This window comes from Drosophila innubila, assembly GCF_004354385.1.
Source record: "Drosophila innubila isolate TH190305 chromosome 2R unlocalized genomic scaffold, UK_Dinn_1.0 1_C_2R, whole genome shotgun sequence".
NCBI lineage: Eukaryota > Metazoa > Arthropoda > Insecta > Diptera > Drosophilidae > Drosophila > Drosophila innubila.
The window spans coordinates 6,673,066-6,687,990 of NW_022995374.1; the positions used below are offsets into that span (position 1 = coordinate 6,673,066).

General features: G+C 41.0%; 6 protein-coding genes across 6 annotated transcripts; 2 read left to right on the forward strand and 4 right to left on the reverse strand.

The window, feature by feature from the left end:
* Window positions 1-148: 148 nt before the first annotated feature.
* LOC117785546 (facilitated trehalose transporter Tret1-like) lies at window positions 149-1,805 on the reverse strand. Its single transcript, XM_034623625.1, has one exon. It carries the CDS (start codon window positions 1,702-1,704, stop codon window positions 379-381), a length of 1,326 nt encoding a protein of 441 aa, XP_034479516.1. The 5' UTR covers window positions 1,705-1,805; the 3' UTR covers window positions 149-378.
* A 1,843-nt stretch (window positions 1,806-3,648) lies between these two features.
* On the reverse strand, window positions 3,649-5,166 carry LOC117785547 (facilitated trehalose transporter Tret1-like). Its single transcript, XM_034623626.1, has one exon. It carries the CDS (start codon window positions 5,000-5,002, stop codon window positions 3,842-3,844), a length of 1,161 nt encoding a protein of 386 aa, XP_034479517.1. The 5' UTR covers window positions 5,003-5,166; the 3' UTR covers window positions 3,649-3,841.
* Window positions 5,167-5,321: 155 nt separating this feature from the next.
* LOC117785545 (facilitated trehalose transporter Tret1-like) lies at window positions 5,322-6,920 on the reverse strand. The gene is made up of 2 exons (XM_034623624.1): window positions 5,509-6,920; window positions 5,322-5,471 (listed from the first exon to the last, which is right to left on the reverse strand). Exons 1-2 carry the CDS (start codon window positions 6,903-6,905, stop codon window positions 5,462-5,464), a joined length of 1,407 nt encoding a protein of 468 aa, XP_034479515.1. The 5' UTR covers window positions 6,906-6,920; the 3' UTR covers window positions 5,322-5,461.
* Window positions 6,921-7,065: 145 nt separating this feature from the next.
* LOC117785550 (protein CTLA-2-alpha) lies at window positions 7,066-7,619 on the forward strand. Its single transcript, XM_034623632.1, has 2 exons — window positions 7,066-7,255; window positions 7,313-7,619. The coding sequence occupies exons 1-2, from the start codon at window positions 7,217-7,219 to the stop codon at window positions 7,508-7,510; spliced, it is 237 nt and encodes a 78-aa protein (XP_034479523.1). The 5' UTR covers window positions 7,066-7,216; the 3' UTR covers window positions 7,511-7,619.
* A 631-nt stretch (window positions 7,620-8,250) lies between these two features.
* LOC117783252 (succinate dehydrogenase [ubiquinone] flavoprotein subunit, mitochondrial) lies at window positions 8,251-12,387 on the forward strand. Its single transcript, XM_034620547.1, has 6 exons — window positions 8,251-8,268; window positions 8,355-8,437; window positions 9,942-11,345; window positions 11,409-11,611; window positions 11,672-11,822; window positions 11,882-12,387. Exons 2-6 carry the CDS (start codon window positions 8,381-8,383, stop codon window positions 12,059-12,061), a joined length of 1,995 nt encoding a protein of 664 aa, XP_034476438.1. The 5' UTR covers window positions 8,251-8,268; window positions 8,355-8,380; the 3' UTR covers window positions 12,062-12,387.
* LOC117783253 (cytochrome b5 reductase 4) lies at window positions 12,317-14,885 on the reverse strand. Its single transcript, XM_034620548.1, has 2 exons — window positions 13,517-14,885; window positions 12,317-13,457 (listed from the first exon to the last, which is right to left on the reverse strand). Exons 1-2 carry the CDS (start codon window positions 14,848-14,850, stop codon window positions 13,151-13,153), a joined length of 1,641 nt encoding a protein of 546 aa, XP_034476439.1. The 5' UTR covers window positions 14,851-14,885; the 3' UTR covers window positions 12,317-13,150.
* Window positions 14,886-14,925: the final 40 nt, after the last annotated feature.

Below are 14,925 nucleotides of genomic sequence, written 5' to 3' on the forward strand. Positions count from 1 at the left end.
ATAAATCGATTTGGTAAACAAAGTGTGTGTAAAATAAAAACCTGCTATTCTGTTTTTCCCCACTTTAGATAATCTTTTTGCCAAATTTTGTATAGCTAAAGCCAATCTCAATAAATCCATAAGCTGCCAGTATTATTAACAATGATGATCGCTTGATTGTAATAGTTTGTATTTCCTGTATAAATGAGTTTAGTCCTTTAAATATAAAGTTCAAAGTTTTGAAATAATATGTCAATATACATTGAAAATTAAAATTTGGTTCACTACAAAATTTGCTTTTACCAATAACAGTTGTCAACTCTGGTGCCCAATGCAAGAATGCAACAAGTGAATTGTCTGTTATCGACATCGATTTATCGCGTTAATTTGTCAGTTCGATTATCCACCAAGCAGCTCTTGAATTTCATTCAGTGTTTTGCCCCTCGTCTCTGGCACAAGCAAAATAATGAAGACAACGGCCAAGAATGAGATAACAGCAAATACCCAAAACGTTGCTGCCGCACCAAATGCGTCCAAACAGATGGGAAAGCATTTGGTAACACAGAAGGCAAAGAGCCAATTGCAAGTACCGGCAATAGAGCCACAAAGCGGCTTCACATCCTCTGCAAACAGTTCGGCCATAATCAGCCAGGGAACGGGACCAAATCCAATCGAGAAACCGATAATAAATAAACATGTAGATAAGACCGGCAGCCATCCAACATTCGAGTCCTTTAGATAATGAAAATAGAATCCCATCATCAGGGTTGTCAAGCACATCAATGCGGCAGAAATTAACAATAAAATACGACGTCCTGATTTATCGACCAACATGATTGCTAGAATTGTGGCAAAGACTTGGGCAACGCCAAGGATAACTGTACACCAGTCGGGAGATAGTCCTGTGCCGGCTTTGGTAAAAATGCCGGTGGCATAAAATAAGATGGCATTGATGCCTGTAAACTGTTGAAAAAACATCAGCGATATTGATATACATAATCCCCAGATCGAACCCATGCGGGACATTCCCTCCTTAACTTTTGGTTTCTCCTTCTTCGCCTCATCCATAATGGCCTTCATATCCGCAGAGATGTCGGCATCTTTTCCACGTAGCCATTTCATGGACTTCTCTGCCTGTTCGCCCTTTTCCTTCTGGGCAAGATAAACTGGAGATTCTGGCATCCAGATGAAGATAAGAAAGAATTCGATTGGCAAAATACCGCAGAGTATGTTGACAAATAATGGCTCGAACAAAGCGCCAACTCCAAAGCCATAAAGAATCCCATGAACAATCCACAGCTGAAAGAAGCATCCCATAACACCTCGGATTTTAATCTCTGCTATCTCCGTAGTGTACATGGGAGCAGTCACACAAAAGGAGGCACCACAAGCGCCAACCACAAATCGCCCAATGTACAGCATATACACGTTAGCCGCCCAAATGATACAGGCCCAGCCCAATAGGTAGGGTATCACCAGCACGAGCATAACCATCTTGCGTCCGAATAATGCAATTAATACTCCAATGGGAATGCACACGCAGGCACCTCCAAGGGTCATTATCGAGGTAACCCATCCCCATTGGTCGTCAGATACCGAAAACGAATACGCATCTCCACCAAGGATCGGCTTCTCCATCGGCCCAGACCATCCAATAGATGCACCCAAGCAAAAGGCACCAAACGCGGCTGCCAAGCCTGCAATATATTGCTTTATCTGACCCATTAGTTAAATTTTTTTTGTTTTTAATTCTCGAGATGTGAAATGTGAGTCGAAACAAGTATACTAAAGAAATGATTCCAGTACTAATTCCTAGATAGTGACGTGAAAATGACAGGACCCCGAAAGGTAATTTTAAAACATAAAATTAAAAACAGGGAATCAAACCAAAACAAATATAGGTTTCGGTTCCGGTACGTCCGTTCTATTTTAGTTTTCTTCTTTCGGTTCCGGTATCAGTACAACGTACAATAAATCAATTTTGAAACATTTTAAAATGTTAAGATGTCGTTTTATAATAAATATAACATCCAAATAAATAGGTAGACCTAGAGCAAAAAAAATGTTTTAAACGTATGGAAATTTTCTAGATGATAAAAATGTAAATGCAAAATCAATTAAGAGGCCAAATCATGATTAAAATGATATTCCGCTTAAAAATCGGTCAATTTCAATAAAGTTATGAGGCTTAGAATCAAAAAAATATCAAATGATAATAATTTAAATGCAGAATCAATTAAGAAACCAAATCATGATCAAAACTACCATTCCGCTTGAAAATTGGTTAATTTTTGATGAAGTTATGAGAGATCAAAGTTTTTGAAAAAATGTCAAGGGGTAGGTATGGAAAGTTGGATGACAGATGGCTTAGAATCGAAAAAATATCAAATTTTCTAGATGTAAATAATTTGAATGCAGAATCAATTTGGGGGCCAAATCATGATCAAAATGATATTCCGCTTGAAAATCGGTCAAGTTTTGATAAAGTTATGAGAGATCAAAGTTTTCGAAAAAATGTCAAGGGGTAAGTATGGAAAATTGGATGACAGATGGCTTAGAATCGAAAAAATATCAAATTTTCTAGATGATAATAATTTGAATGCAGAATCAATTTGGGGGCCAAATCATGATCAAAATGATATTCCGTTTGAAAATCGGTCAAGTTTTGATGAAGTTATGAGAGATCAAAGTTTTTGAAAAAATGTCAAGGGGTAGGTATGGAAAATTGGATGACAGATGGCTTAGAATCGAAAAAATATCAAATTTTCTAGATGATAATAAATTGAATGCAGAATCAATTTGGGGGCCAAATCATGATCAAAACGACATTCCGCTTGAAAATCGGTCAAGTTTTGATAAAGTTATGAGAGATAAAAATTAACGAAAAAATTTCAAGGGGTAGGTATGGAAAATTGGATGACAGATGGCTTAGAATCGAATAAATTTCAAATTTTCTAGATTATAATAATTTGAATGCAGAATCAATTTGGGAGCCAAATCATGATCAAAATGATATTCCGCTTGAAAATCGGTTAATTTTTGATGAAGTTATGAGAGATCAAAGTTTTTGAAAAAATGTCAAGGGGTAGGTATGGAAAATTGGATGACAGATGGCTTAGAATCGAAAAAATATCAAATTTTCTAGATGATAATAATTTGAATGCAGAATCAATTTGGGGGCCAAATCATGATCAAAATGATATTCCGCTTGAAAATCGGTCAAGTTTTGATAAAGTTATGAGAGATCAAAGTTATCGAAAAAATGTCAAGGGGTAGGTATGGAAAATTGGATGACAGATGGCTTAGAATCGAAAAAATATCAAATTTTCTAGATGATAATAATTTGAATGCAGAATCAATTTGGGGGCCAAATCATGATCAAAATGATATTCCGTTTGAAAATCGGTCAAGTTTTGATAAAGTTTTGAGAGATCAAAGTTTTCGAAAAAATGCCTGTTTTTATAGGCGCGCGATCTTAAAAAACCTTACATTTTCTTAATGCTAATGAATCTACAATTCATTTATAAAAAGTTTTTATTTGTTTTAATCAATATTTTATTCAAAAATTTTTTCACTTTAAAATTCTAGAAAATCTCGAAAAACAAATTCTAATCAGGGGTACATTACATTACATTACTTAGGAGTCGATTAAGATATGGTTCATTAAAATCTATGGAGAAACGGCGATGTTAATCAGCTGTTCACGAAATCAAAATCAAATCAGTGTGTTTAAAGGGTTCCTGAAACGGATTCAGATTTGCTTATGATCTGGTTTAAAACCAAATCTGAATCTGTTTCAGGAATACCTATATTAATTGACAAATAAAATTTGGTTCACTACAAAATTTGTTCTTTGTTTCGATTAGCCTCCAAACAGTTCTTGAATTTCGTTTAATGTTTTGCCCTTCGTCTCTGGCACAAGCAAAATAATGAAGACACAGGCCAAGAATGAGATAATTGCAAATAACCAAAACGTTGCTGCCCCACCGAAAATGTCCAAGCAGATTGGAAAGCATTTGGTAATACAGAACGCAAAGAGCCAATTGCAAACGCCGACAATAGAGCCCAAAAGTGGCTTCATGTCCTCTGCAAACATCTCGCCAATAACCAGCCAGGGCACGGGACCAAATCCCATCGAGAATCCGACCATAAACAAACACGTGGAGAAGACCGGCAGCCATCCAACATTCGCGTCCTTTAGATAGTGAAAATCCAATCCCATCATCAGGGTTGTCAAGCACATCAATATTGCCGAAATTAGCAATAAAACTCTACGTCCAGATTTATCGACCATCATGATTGCCATAATTGTGGCAAAGACTTGAACAATGCCTAGGATTACTGTACACCATTCGGGAGATATTCCAGTGCCGGCTTTGGTAAAAATGCTTGTGGAATAAAAGATGATGGCATTGATGCCAGTAAACTGTTGGAAAAACATCAGCGTGATTGATATACACAATCCCCACATTGAGCCCATACGGGACATTCCCTCCATAAGTTTTTGCTTCTCCTTATTCGCGTCCTCCAAAATGGCCTTCATATCCGCGGAGATGTCAGCATCGTCTCCACGCAGCCATCTCATGGACTTCTCTGCCTGTTCGTCTCTTCCCTTCTGGGCAAGGTATACTGGAGATTCGGGCATCCAGAAGAAGAAAGCAAAGAATAAGATTGGCAAAATACCGCAGAGTGTGTTGACAATAATTGGCGGGAACGCTGCGCCAACTCCATAGCTATAAAGAATCCCATGGACAATCCACAGCTGATAGAAGCATCCAATAACACCTCGTATTTGAATCTCTGCTATCTCCGTAGTGTACATGGGAACAGTTACACAAAAGGAGGCACCAGAAGCGCCAACTACAAATCGTCCAACATACAGCATAAATACGTTAGCCGCCCAAATGATACAGGCCCAGCCCAATAGGTAGGGTATCACCATCACAAGCATAACCATCTTGCGTCCAAATATTGCAATCGATATTCCAATGGGAACACACACGGCAGCACCTCCAAGGGTCATTATCGAGGTTATCCATCCCCATTCGTTGGCAGATACCGAAAACGAATATGCTGATCCGTCAAGGATCGGTTTCTCCAACTGACCAGACCATCCGATAGTTGAACCCAAACAAAAGGCACCAAACGCGGCTGCCAAGCCCGCAATATATTGCTTTATCTGACCCATAAGCTACCTTTTTTTTTTGTTTTTAATTCTCAAGAAGTGAAATGTAAGTCGAAACGAAAGATTTTGGATCAATTTCCTAGATAGGACCAAAATGACAGTACCCCAAAAAAATAATGTTAAAACATAGAATTAAAAAATTTTATTGCAAAATATTGGGACATATTTTCATAAAAAAACATATATAATTTCTTTAAATTAAAAAAAGGAATTATCTTTCAACTATCAAGCATCAAGAATCTATTTCATAGACAGATAATCAGAATGTAGGTTTTAAACAGAGTATTAAAATTTTATTCACTTGTTCCTTGGATAACAGTAAGAATTGTACGTACAATCAGCGCGAATTTGTTGCAACACAACATTGAGTGGACTTTAACATATCTTGAATCTCATCCGGGGTTTGACCTTTTGTCTCTGGTACCAAAAAGTATACGAAAACCCAGGCCAAAAACGAGAAAGCCATTGATATCCAAAAGAAATCCTCATCGCCCCAGATCCTCACAATGACAGGAAAAATTATGGTATTGAAAAAAGCAAATAATGCAAATAACGAGCAAACGATGCCAGTGCCCAGGGATCGGAATCCTACGGAAAACAGCTCAAATATGATAACGTAGGTCAGAGTTCCAATTCCGAGGGCATAAAAAGAAATGAAACTACAGAGGCTGAAAAGTGGCATCCAATTGAGATTATCCAAGTAGCTCTCCTTACGATGAACTAGGTGAAAGTAAAGTGCCAATAAGGCATTACTGAGTACATCTAGGAATATGGTAAATATTAGCATGGGGCGTCGTCTGGCACAATTCAATGAGAGCACACATGCAATGGAAAATACAACAAAAAAGATACCCACAAGAATTGTGGACATGTCCGGCTGAAAACCGATATTCACACCCGCCTGACGATGAATCGTCGTACAGTAGGTGATGATTGCGGTGCCTCCGGAAAAGTTCTTGAAGAACATTAAACCGATGCTGATCATAAGCGCCCTCAGTGTACTCTTTTGTCGGATTGCAGTCCAAAAGGGAACATGTTCTTCTTGAAGCTGTTCAATCTGCAATTGCATATTAAAGAGTTCCATGGACACATTCTGTTGGCGCAACCATTCCAGTGATTCTTCAGCCTCCAATTCTTGGTCCCAGAGCAAATAGTAAACTGGCGATTCCGGCATCCAAATGAACGTGCCCAGGAATATAAGTGGCAATATTGCACAGGCACAATTTAAACACTTTAAACTATTAAAGGCTCCGGCAATGTATGCATAAAGTATGCCCAAAACAAAGAAGATGCTATAGAAGGACAACAGAGTGTTCTTCATCTCCAGCTGGGCGATTTCCGTACAGTACAATGGCACCGTTATTATGTAGCTTCCACCGGAAACTCCAAGAAAAAACCGTGCCACCATAAGCATTGAGGGATTGGGTGCAAAAATGATAAGTATCCATGCTGCTAAATATGGTAACACCACCACCAGCATTGTCATCTTGCGGCCAAAATAATCAGCTAGCAGGCCAATTGGTATTATCACACAGCTGCATCCCAGCCACAATAATGAGCAAATCCATCCAAATTCATCCAGATTGACCGCAAAGCCATAGGCGTCTTCTTTATTATTAATATGATATTGCGCGGGCGCTGACCAGCCCACTGAAGCGCCCAGGCTAAGTGCTCCCAATGATGCACAGAATCCAGCTACATGCTGATTTTGGCCCCCTGGACGATCCCAGAAGCTAGACATAGTTCTAGCAAAATTAAAAACAAAAAAAAACAAGAAAAACAAAACCTATCCTACTTTGAATTTTGATATTTGTATTCAGCGACTATTTTAACGGCTTTTAATCGAAATTAGTGCTGACATATCGCTACTCATATCGGTCGCAGCCAGCTTCACGCGTGTGCTGATAACATTGTTTGGATAATTGTATTGTTTCTTTGTGCGACAAATATATATAAATAAATGACTCACTTTGAACACTTGATTTTGCATACGAATTGAACTTTTCAGCTTTGTCACACGATTAGTATCCGAAAAATTCCACAACTGTAAACATGTCGCAAGTAACTGACGCAGAGTGGTCCGAATATAAGGTGCAGTTATAATTGAAAACAACGCAATACCATTTTTTTGACGCATCTTATTTGCAGACTAAATTTGAGAAGAGCTACGATGGAGAAGAAGACCAAATGCGTCGTGCAATTTTTGCGAAATCCAAAGCGAAAATTGAGGAACATAACAAAAAATATGATAATGGGGAGGTAACATGGAAAATGGGCATTAACCATTTGGCCGACTTGACAGAAGAAGAATTTGGGTCTCGTTGCGGTGCAAGACAACCACAGTAACAATACAAGTAACAGTATAAATGAATCTCTTCAACTGTGAATTTTGATATGATAATCGAATATATGTATAAATACAAATAATATATGTGCGTATTGTAACAACAACAAATATATAAAGTTTACCTGCACTCAACATTAAACAAAAACATTGATATCTATTAGTTTTCACTGCATGGTCACACTGTAAACTGACAACTGTTGATATAAAATGACTAAAAAACAAATCAGCGGCAATTTTAAGTTTGTAGATGCATATGTTTTTTATAACAATAACTAAGATTTGAATAATGTATATGCTATTTCGGCAGTTATCTATCTGTTGATACTTGGAGGAGACAACTTTTTTTAGCAACACCGAGCCATTCACAACAGGGTGGCAGCCTTAAACCCTAGAAATTTATCGATAGCATAAAATTCTGGCAGCTCTTCTATTTAATTAAAGTGCAATATTTAAAACTATATTTTTTTCAAAATGAACTCCAAGCCTTCATAAAAAAGATCACCACATTTTTTTCTTATTTCGAAATAAAAATTTTTCTTTAAAATTTAAATTTAGTGATAAATGAAGTTCACATTTGAATTGTGCGCTGCTAAAAAAAAGTGACAACATATCGATAACAGTTACACTAGCGATTACCTAATGCAGCCCTCGTCATGAATGTATTTATCAGTTTTCCAAACTCGGGCCACACTGCAATCGATATATAACTTTTAAAAAGTTTGTAAACTTTTCATTTTGATCACATCGACAAACACACGTATAAAAAAAATTGTTTTCATTATTGTTTTAACATATTTGTGCTGCGTGCGTACAAATTGAACTAAAGTGCATCTTTTTTTACAGCTCCCGATTGCAGCAGCAACACCAAAATGTTCCGTATTATGCGTGTGCCATCGATTTTGGCCAAAAATGCAGTCTCCTCAATGGTAGGTAATCGTATGCCAGAACCAAAACCGGCTCAACTGGCCAAATCCCAATTATACAATCAATCAGTTGGGATGTACATATTATACAAATCTTGAGTTTTACAGTCGTGGTCGGTAAGAATTTCGACAAATCGAAAAAAACGCAGGTATCGCTGCCCCCGTGTCACAGTGTGTGTTATGTAATTTTTTAAATTTCGTGTTGCCAAATGACTGCCTCAAAGTGTTCCACTGTCATTGCATAAACCGAAAAGTGCAATAATTGCGCATCATGCGACTGTCAACGTTGCAGTTGCAAATACTTAATTCGGGAACGCTGTCTTCGCACAGAGGTTATGTTGCGGGGCTGCACACACCCCGCACCCAACTTCACCATCAACCCTCACGATAAGTTTGGCAACAAAGGCGGCTCATAGGCATTAACTTGGGTAACTTGACTAGGCGTTGTCGCAACTCACATACACTTAATACTAGCTAAACACTATTTGCAAACTGATAAGCGAATTTCTAAAATCTTTGTGTGTGAGAGTGAAAGAGAGGGGTATAGAAGAGGCGCGCATCTTCTGGCCAACAGCTGATTATACAATTAATAATATTGCTACAAATTACACTTCAAACCAAACATGAATCATTATATAAGCAAGCATTTGTTGTCTGAACGCATTTCTAAGCGCCGCTTTTACTGATAAGCCAAATAGAAATGTCAACACACACACACACACACACACACCTAACAGCATGGGAATCTCTCCAAGCAACTGCACTTTTGTCAAGTTTATACGACAGTTAAAGTCGGTTCAAATCTAATCAAGTTGACTTACAGCGCTTTAATAGACAACTTTAACTGATTTATCGAGTTCGCTTTTTAAAACCGTCGTTAATGTTTTAAATTTGCTTTCAATTGTAGAACACAATTAAAAAAAAAAAAAGTGCAAGTCACAACGATATTGGTTAACTCTGGTTTAACTGCCTTAGCAACTTGCCAATTCCAAATGCAATCATGCAAAAACAAATACAAATAAATGTATGAGTATGTGTGTGTGGGTGTGTACACATGTGTTAATTGACAGCAAGATTGCAAAATAAAACAACAGAGTCATCTTTTCGCTTGGAACATTTGTTAATAAAATCCTTTCAATTGCTGTATAATAAGGCTTTTCTTATAAATTCCTTTTTTTTATTTGTATATCTCATTAAATGCAGATATTTAATATTTCGTGTCACTTAAAGCACACATTTCCAGCTTAGGACATCACTTGTTGACAATGCTTACACATGCAAATTATCAATAAATATAATAAAATGTAGTTAAATGACTTTTAAGGCCATTAAAAAGTAAAATGCGATTTTCAAGGTTTGTTTGGTTAGTGCACAGGTCATTCTATATACATACATACATACATACGTAAATAATACCTCGTGAGACACGATATTTTTTATTATACCCTGTTTTTGTTGCAAATCATAGTTGATTAAACTAATCGTCATGCAATTTTACAAATTACAGCAGCGTGTGGCAGCACTGGCAGCAGCGACGCCGCAGCGCAGCTACCACATAACACCCGGACAACAGCAGGCGACATCGGCGAATCCGGATGCGATTTCCAAGCAATATCCCGTTGTCGATCATGCCTATGATGCAATTGTTGTTGGCGCCGGCGGCGCTGGACTCCGGGCAGCATTCGGACTGGTTGCTGAGGGATTTCGCACGGCGGTGATAACCAAACTGTTCCCGACTCGCTCGCACACGATTGCCGCCCAGGGCGGCATCAATGCGGCACTGGGCAACATGGAGCAGGATGACTGGAAGTGGCATATGTATGATACGGTCAAGGGTAGCGATTGGCTGGGCGATCAGGATGCCATACACTACATGACCCGCGAGGCACCCAAGGCCGTCATCGAGCTGGAGAACTACGGCATGCCCTTCTCCCGCACCCAGGACGGCAAGATCTATCAGCGTGCCTTCGGCGGACAGAGCTTGAAGTTCGGCAAGGGCGGACAGGCGCACAGATGTTGTGCTGTGGCGGATCGTACGGGTCACTCGCTGCTGCACACGCTGTACGGGCAATCGCTGAGCTACGACTGCAACTACTTTGTGGAGTACTTTGCCCTGGACCTGATCTTTGAGGAGGGCGAATGCCGTGGCGTGCTGGCCATCAATCTGGAGGATGGTAGTCTGCATCGTTTCCGTGCTCAGAATACAGTTATTGCCACCGGCGGATATGGACGCGCCTTCTTCTCCTGCACCTCGGCGCACACCTGCACTGGTGATGGCACCGCTTTGGTGGCACGTCAGGGTCTGCCCTCACAGGATCTGGAGTTTGTGCAGTTTCATCCGACGGGCATCTACGGAGCCGGTTGTCTCATTACCGAGGGTTGTCGCGGTGAGGGTGGTTACCTGATCAATTCCAAGGGTGAACGTTTCATGGAACGTTATGCTCCGGTTGCCAAGGATCTGGCCTCACGTGATGTCGTCTCCCGTTCCATAACCATTGAGATTATGGAGGGTCGCGGTGTTGGACCCGAAAAGGATCATGTGTACCTGCAACTGCATCATTTGCCACCCAAGCAGCTGGCCGAGCGTCTGCCCGGCATCTCCGAGACGGCCATGATCTTTGCCGGCGTCGATGTGACCCGCGAACCCATCCCCGTGCTGCCCACCGTGCACTACAACATGGGCGGCATTCCGACCAACTATCGCGGCCAGGTCATCACCATTGACAAGAGCGGCAACGATAAGATTGTGCCTGGTCTCTATGCAGCCGGAGAGGCAGCTTGCAGTTCCGTGCATGGTGCCAATCGACTGGGTGCCAACTCTCTCTTGGATCTTGTGGTCTTTGGACGTGCCTGTGCTAAGACAATTGCCGAGGAGGCAAAGCCCGGTGCTCCAGCACCCACACTCAAGGATGTAAGTAGCTAAATGATGGGAATTAAAGATACACTCTCTGATTTATTGTATTATTCTAAACAGAACGCTGGCGAGGCTTCGGTTGCCAATTTGGATAAGCTGCGTCATGCCAATGGCAAGATAACCACCGCCGATCTGCGCCTGAAGATGCAGAAGACGATGCAGAACCATGCGGCTGTATTCCGCGATGGTCCCATCCTGGAGAAGGGAGTGCGCGAGATGAAGGAGATCTACAAGCAATTCAAGGACATTAAGGTGATCGACAAGTGAGTAACTGCCTTTAATCCTTTAATTGCCAGCTCTAATTGTATAATTTAATTTCTTAGATCTCTGGTGTGGAATTCGGATCTGATTGAGACTCTGGAGCTGCAGAATCTGCTGGCGAATGCCCAGATGACCATTGTGGGTGCGGAGGCGCGAAAGGAATCCCGTGGCGCACACGCACGCGAGGATTTCCAGCAGCGTCTCGATGAATACGTAAGTAACAGCAATAATGAATGAACAGTAACAGGATAATTGTAACACTTCTTTCACAGGATTACAGCAAACCTGTGGACAGCCAAACCAAGAAACCCATGGAGGAGCATTGGCGCAAACACACGCTCGCTTGGGTGACCAGCGATGATGGCAATGTGGATCTGAAATACAGAGCTGTCATCGACAGCACGCTGGACGATGAGGTGCAGACAGTTCCACCCGCAATCCGCTCATACTAGAGACACCCACACACACACACACACATGCAACACTCACACTTAACGAAACCAACGGATGTCTACTTAAAAGGAATCGCTGACAAAATTCAAGTCGCCTCGTTAACTATATTTCGATTAATTGTTTTGCTGCTGCTTTCTATGCCCAAAATTGTACAGATGTAACCCCACAATTGCTGTGTAGTAGAGTGTAGTATGAACTTATTCTGATTATTCCTTATGATTCTGTCACAGATGCTTTTTACTTTCTGTTTCCTATGACTCCTCATATTGTTTTATACTTTTATTAAAAATTATGCGACATTTGTGCGAAAAATAAGTGAAAAGTAGCGACAATGATGAAAATGACTGCGACAAACGTCAGGAAAAACAGTTTTCTAGTATTTGTTAAACTTATTAAATTATTGAAACAAAACAATATATTAAAAAAAATAAACAAAACAAAACTATTTGCTATAAATTAAAAAATGAAAAACAACCAAATTATTTACAGAACGCTCATTTAAGTCAAGAAAAACTGAAAAAAAATTTTCAATTCTCAAATAAATAGTATAGATTATATATTAGTGTGCATCGATTTTTTTGAAAAAAAAAAAATGGGAACTCAAAATCGTAATCTACTGTCAGTTCTAAAAAGTTATCACCAAAAAACCATATCTCTAAAATCAATTCCTAGTTCCGCTCTTGGAGTTTAAATATTTTGTGTTGTTAGTCCTTGCATGGACAAAAACTATGTTTTAAGGACAATTGGTCCTTTGATTATACGAAATTTTTAAAGTCCTGGTCCTTTGTCAGGAACAGACTAAAAACGCTAAAAATTTGCTAATAATAACATGCTAAAAATTTCAAAATAATAAATTTTTCAACTCAAAAAGCGGGTCCTAAGATTTGATATAAGAACTATGGTATCTTGGTGAAAATATCTTAGAATTGATCGTAGATTACGAACTTGGTTTTCATTTTACAATATTTTTGGACCCAAACAAATCTATGCACCCTAATATATATATTAACTTAGTAATCAATTTTTTAGAGTTGAGACATTCTTGAAGTAAATGAGCAATTTGTATAATAGGTTAATTATTGTCCAATTTAAGCCTGGAATACATGTATTTGATTGAGCTTCAGCTTTAATCCTGTCAAGCTGTCAACGGCAGCGGAGTTAAAGCCCGTGGGACCACATATGGTCACATAGCTGAAGCATTCGCTGAGCTGTTCCTTAAACAGAGGCGCCAACAACTCCTGGCAAATGCGTCCGGTTTGGGTCTGTTGCTCCTCCGCCTTGGACAAAATGTGGCTGCAGCTGAAACGCTCGTCGAAGTCCTGAAGTGCCTGCAGTTTATCCCTTAGCCAAATATCCGAGGCAGTCTTGTTAAAGTACAACAGCTGCAGACGTTCGCTGTGGGAATGGAAACATTAAGTAAGGTATATAACCTATGGGATCATCTATAGACTCACATGCGATTCGCTTGCCGCTTGAGCAGCGGTCGGAGCAGACTCAGAATGGGCGTGATTCCACTGCCGGCAGCCAGCAACAGAATGTGGCGATGTGCCTCCAGTTGGGACAGGTTCAAGTTGCCACGCGGCAGACTCAGCTGCACAATCTGGCCAGGATTCAGCTGATGCAAGTGCCTGGAAACGACACCATTCTCATAATACTTGATAAGAAACTGCTGGGATGTTGTCGGACTGGGTTCCGTGTCCACCTGGTCGCTGTTGGAGGGCAGGTAGTTGTGTGGCACAGGTGTGTAGCTGCGCTGCAGCAACTCTCCATTTTGTGGCAACTGGATGTCCAGATGATAGCCCACGGGCAGCTGTAGCAACACCTGTTGCCTGACGCTCTGCAGGCTCAACTCAAAGGAATCGTGATTAAAGTGCTCGCAACGCAGCACCTCGAAGTCAAAGTGCTCCTCCTGCACCTGCTGCACATCCAGCTTGCTGGTCTCATGTGTTCCATATGTTGTCCATGGCTCTGGAAGCTGTTTGACCAGCACCACTTCAATTTTGCCCGTCTCTGGAGCGACACGCACTGTCTTCGGCGGCCATTCCACAGAGTTGCTCAACTGGAAGCTGAACCTATGCCAGCTATCCGCCAGCTGCACGCGAAGCTCCAGTGTGTCGTCAGCTTCAAGAGATCGCTTCAAGAGCAGCCCGGGATTGGCCAATCTTCGCGTATAGAAGCAGAGCGTCAGTTCACTACGTTGTTGTATCCAATCAAACCGAGGCACAGTATCCACTGGAACTGGCGGCGGTCGAATGATCTCAGTTTCCACTTTGGCACCCACGTCTTCCTTCAGTGGACCCACATAACACTTGCCCAGCAACTGGGGATAGTTGACCCAGGCATGCACCTCGTCAAACAGCTTGGTGGCATCCCGTCCGACTCCGCGCATCAGCTCATCGACTCCGCCCGGATGGAAGTCCATATAGCGCGTGACATTGAATACTCTGCCTCGTATGGCCATCCAGGCATCATTCACCTGATTGTGCCTGGCCAGCTCACTGCGACTGACAGGCACAACGCGTCCTCCAGTGCCAGCGAGATCAGCACCCGAATTGCAGAGACGTACCCAACTCATCAAGGAGTATCCCGGCTTGAGAGCGCATTTGTTGCGGGGATTCCCCGTCGCCGATCCCGATCCTGAGGAGGTGCCATTGGAACCACCTGTTAGCCTTTGTGGTGCGGAGCTCGGCAGTTGCAGGCTGTTCACGGATAGCGTACTCACAGCTGGTGGTTTGAGTGTCGTGGTTTTGTCAATTTGCGTGGGTGGTTTAAATGTGGAATCGCTCATAGTGCTGTTTTACTGTTGTTGTGTTTTGGCTCAACAGCTGAACTCGAAATTGCAGATGTTAAAGCTAATCGATAG

Excerpts from the sequence above, each read along its gene's own strand:
- LOC117785546 (XM_034623625.1), bottom strand. The coding sequence starts at position 1,704 with ATGGGTCAGATAAAGCAATATATTGCAGGCTTGGCAGCCGCGTTTGGT.
- LOC117785547 (XM_034623626.1), bottom strand. The coding sequence starts at position 5,002 with ATGACCCTTGGAGGTGCTGCCGTGTGTGTTCCCATTGGAATATCGATT.
- LOC117785545 (XM_034623624.1), bottom strand. The coding sequence starts at position 6,905 with ATGTCTAGCTTCTGGGATCGTCCAGGGGGCCAAAATCAGCATGTAGCT.
- LOC117785550 (XM_034623632.1), top strand. The coding sequence starts at position 7,217 with ATGTCGCAAGTAACTGACGCAGAGTGGTCCGAATATAAG. Across the intron at positions 7,256-7,312 it reads CAGAGTGGTCCGAATATAAG|ACTAAATTTGAGAAGAGCTA; the intron begins GTGCAGTTATAA and ends TCTTATTTGCAG.
- LOC117783252 (XM_034620547.1), top strand. The coding sequence starts at position 8,381 with ATGTTCCGTATTATGCGTGTGCCATCGATTTTGGCCAAAAATGCAGTC. Across the intron at positions 11,346-11,408 it reads CAGCACCCACACTCAAGGAT|AACGCTGGCGAGGCTTCGGT; the intron begins GTAAGTAGCTAA and ends TATTCTAAACAG. Across the intron at positions 11,612-11,671 it reads GACATTAAGGTGATCGACAA|ATCTCTGGTGTGGAATTCGG; the intron begins GTGAGTAACTGC and ends TTAATTTCTTAG.
- LOC117783253 (XM_034620548.1), bottom strand. The coding sequence starts at position 14,850 with ATGAGCGATTCCACATTTAAACCACCCACGCAAATTGACAAAACCACG. Across the intron at positions 13,458-13,516 it reads AAGCGGCAAGCGAATCGCAT|CGAACGTCTGCAGCTGTTGT; the intron begins GTGAGTCTATAG and ends CCATTCCCACAG.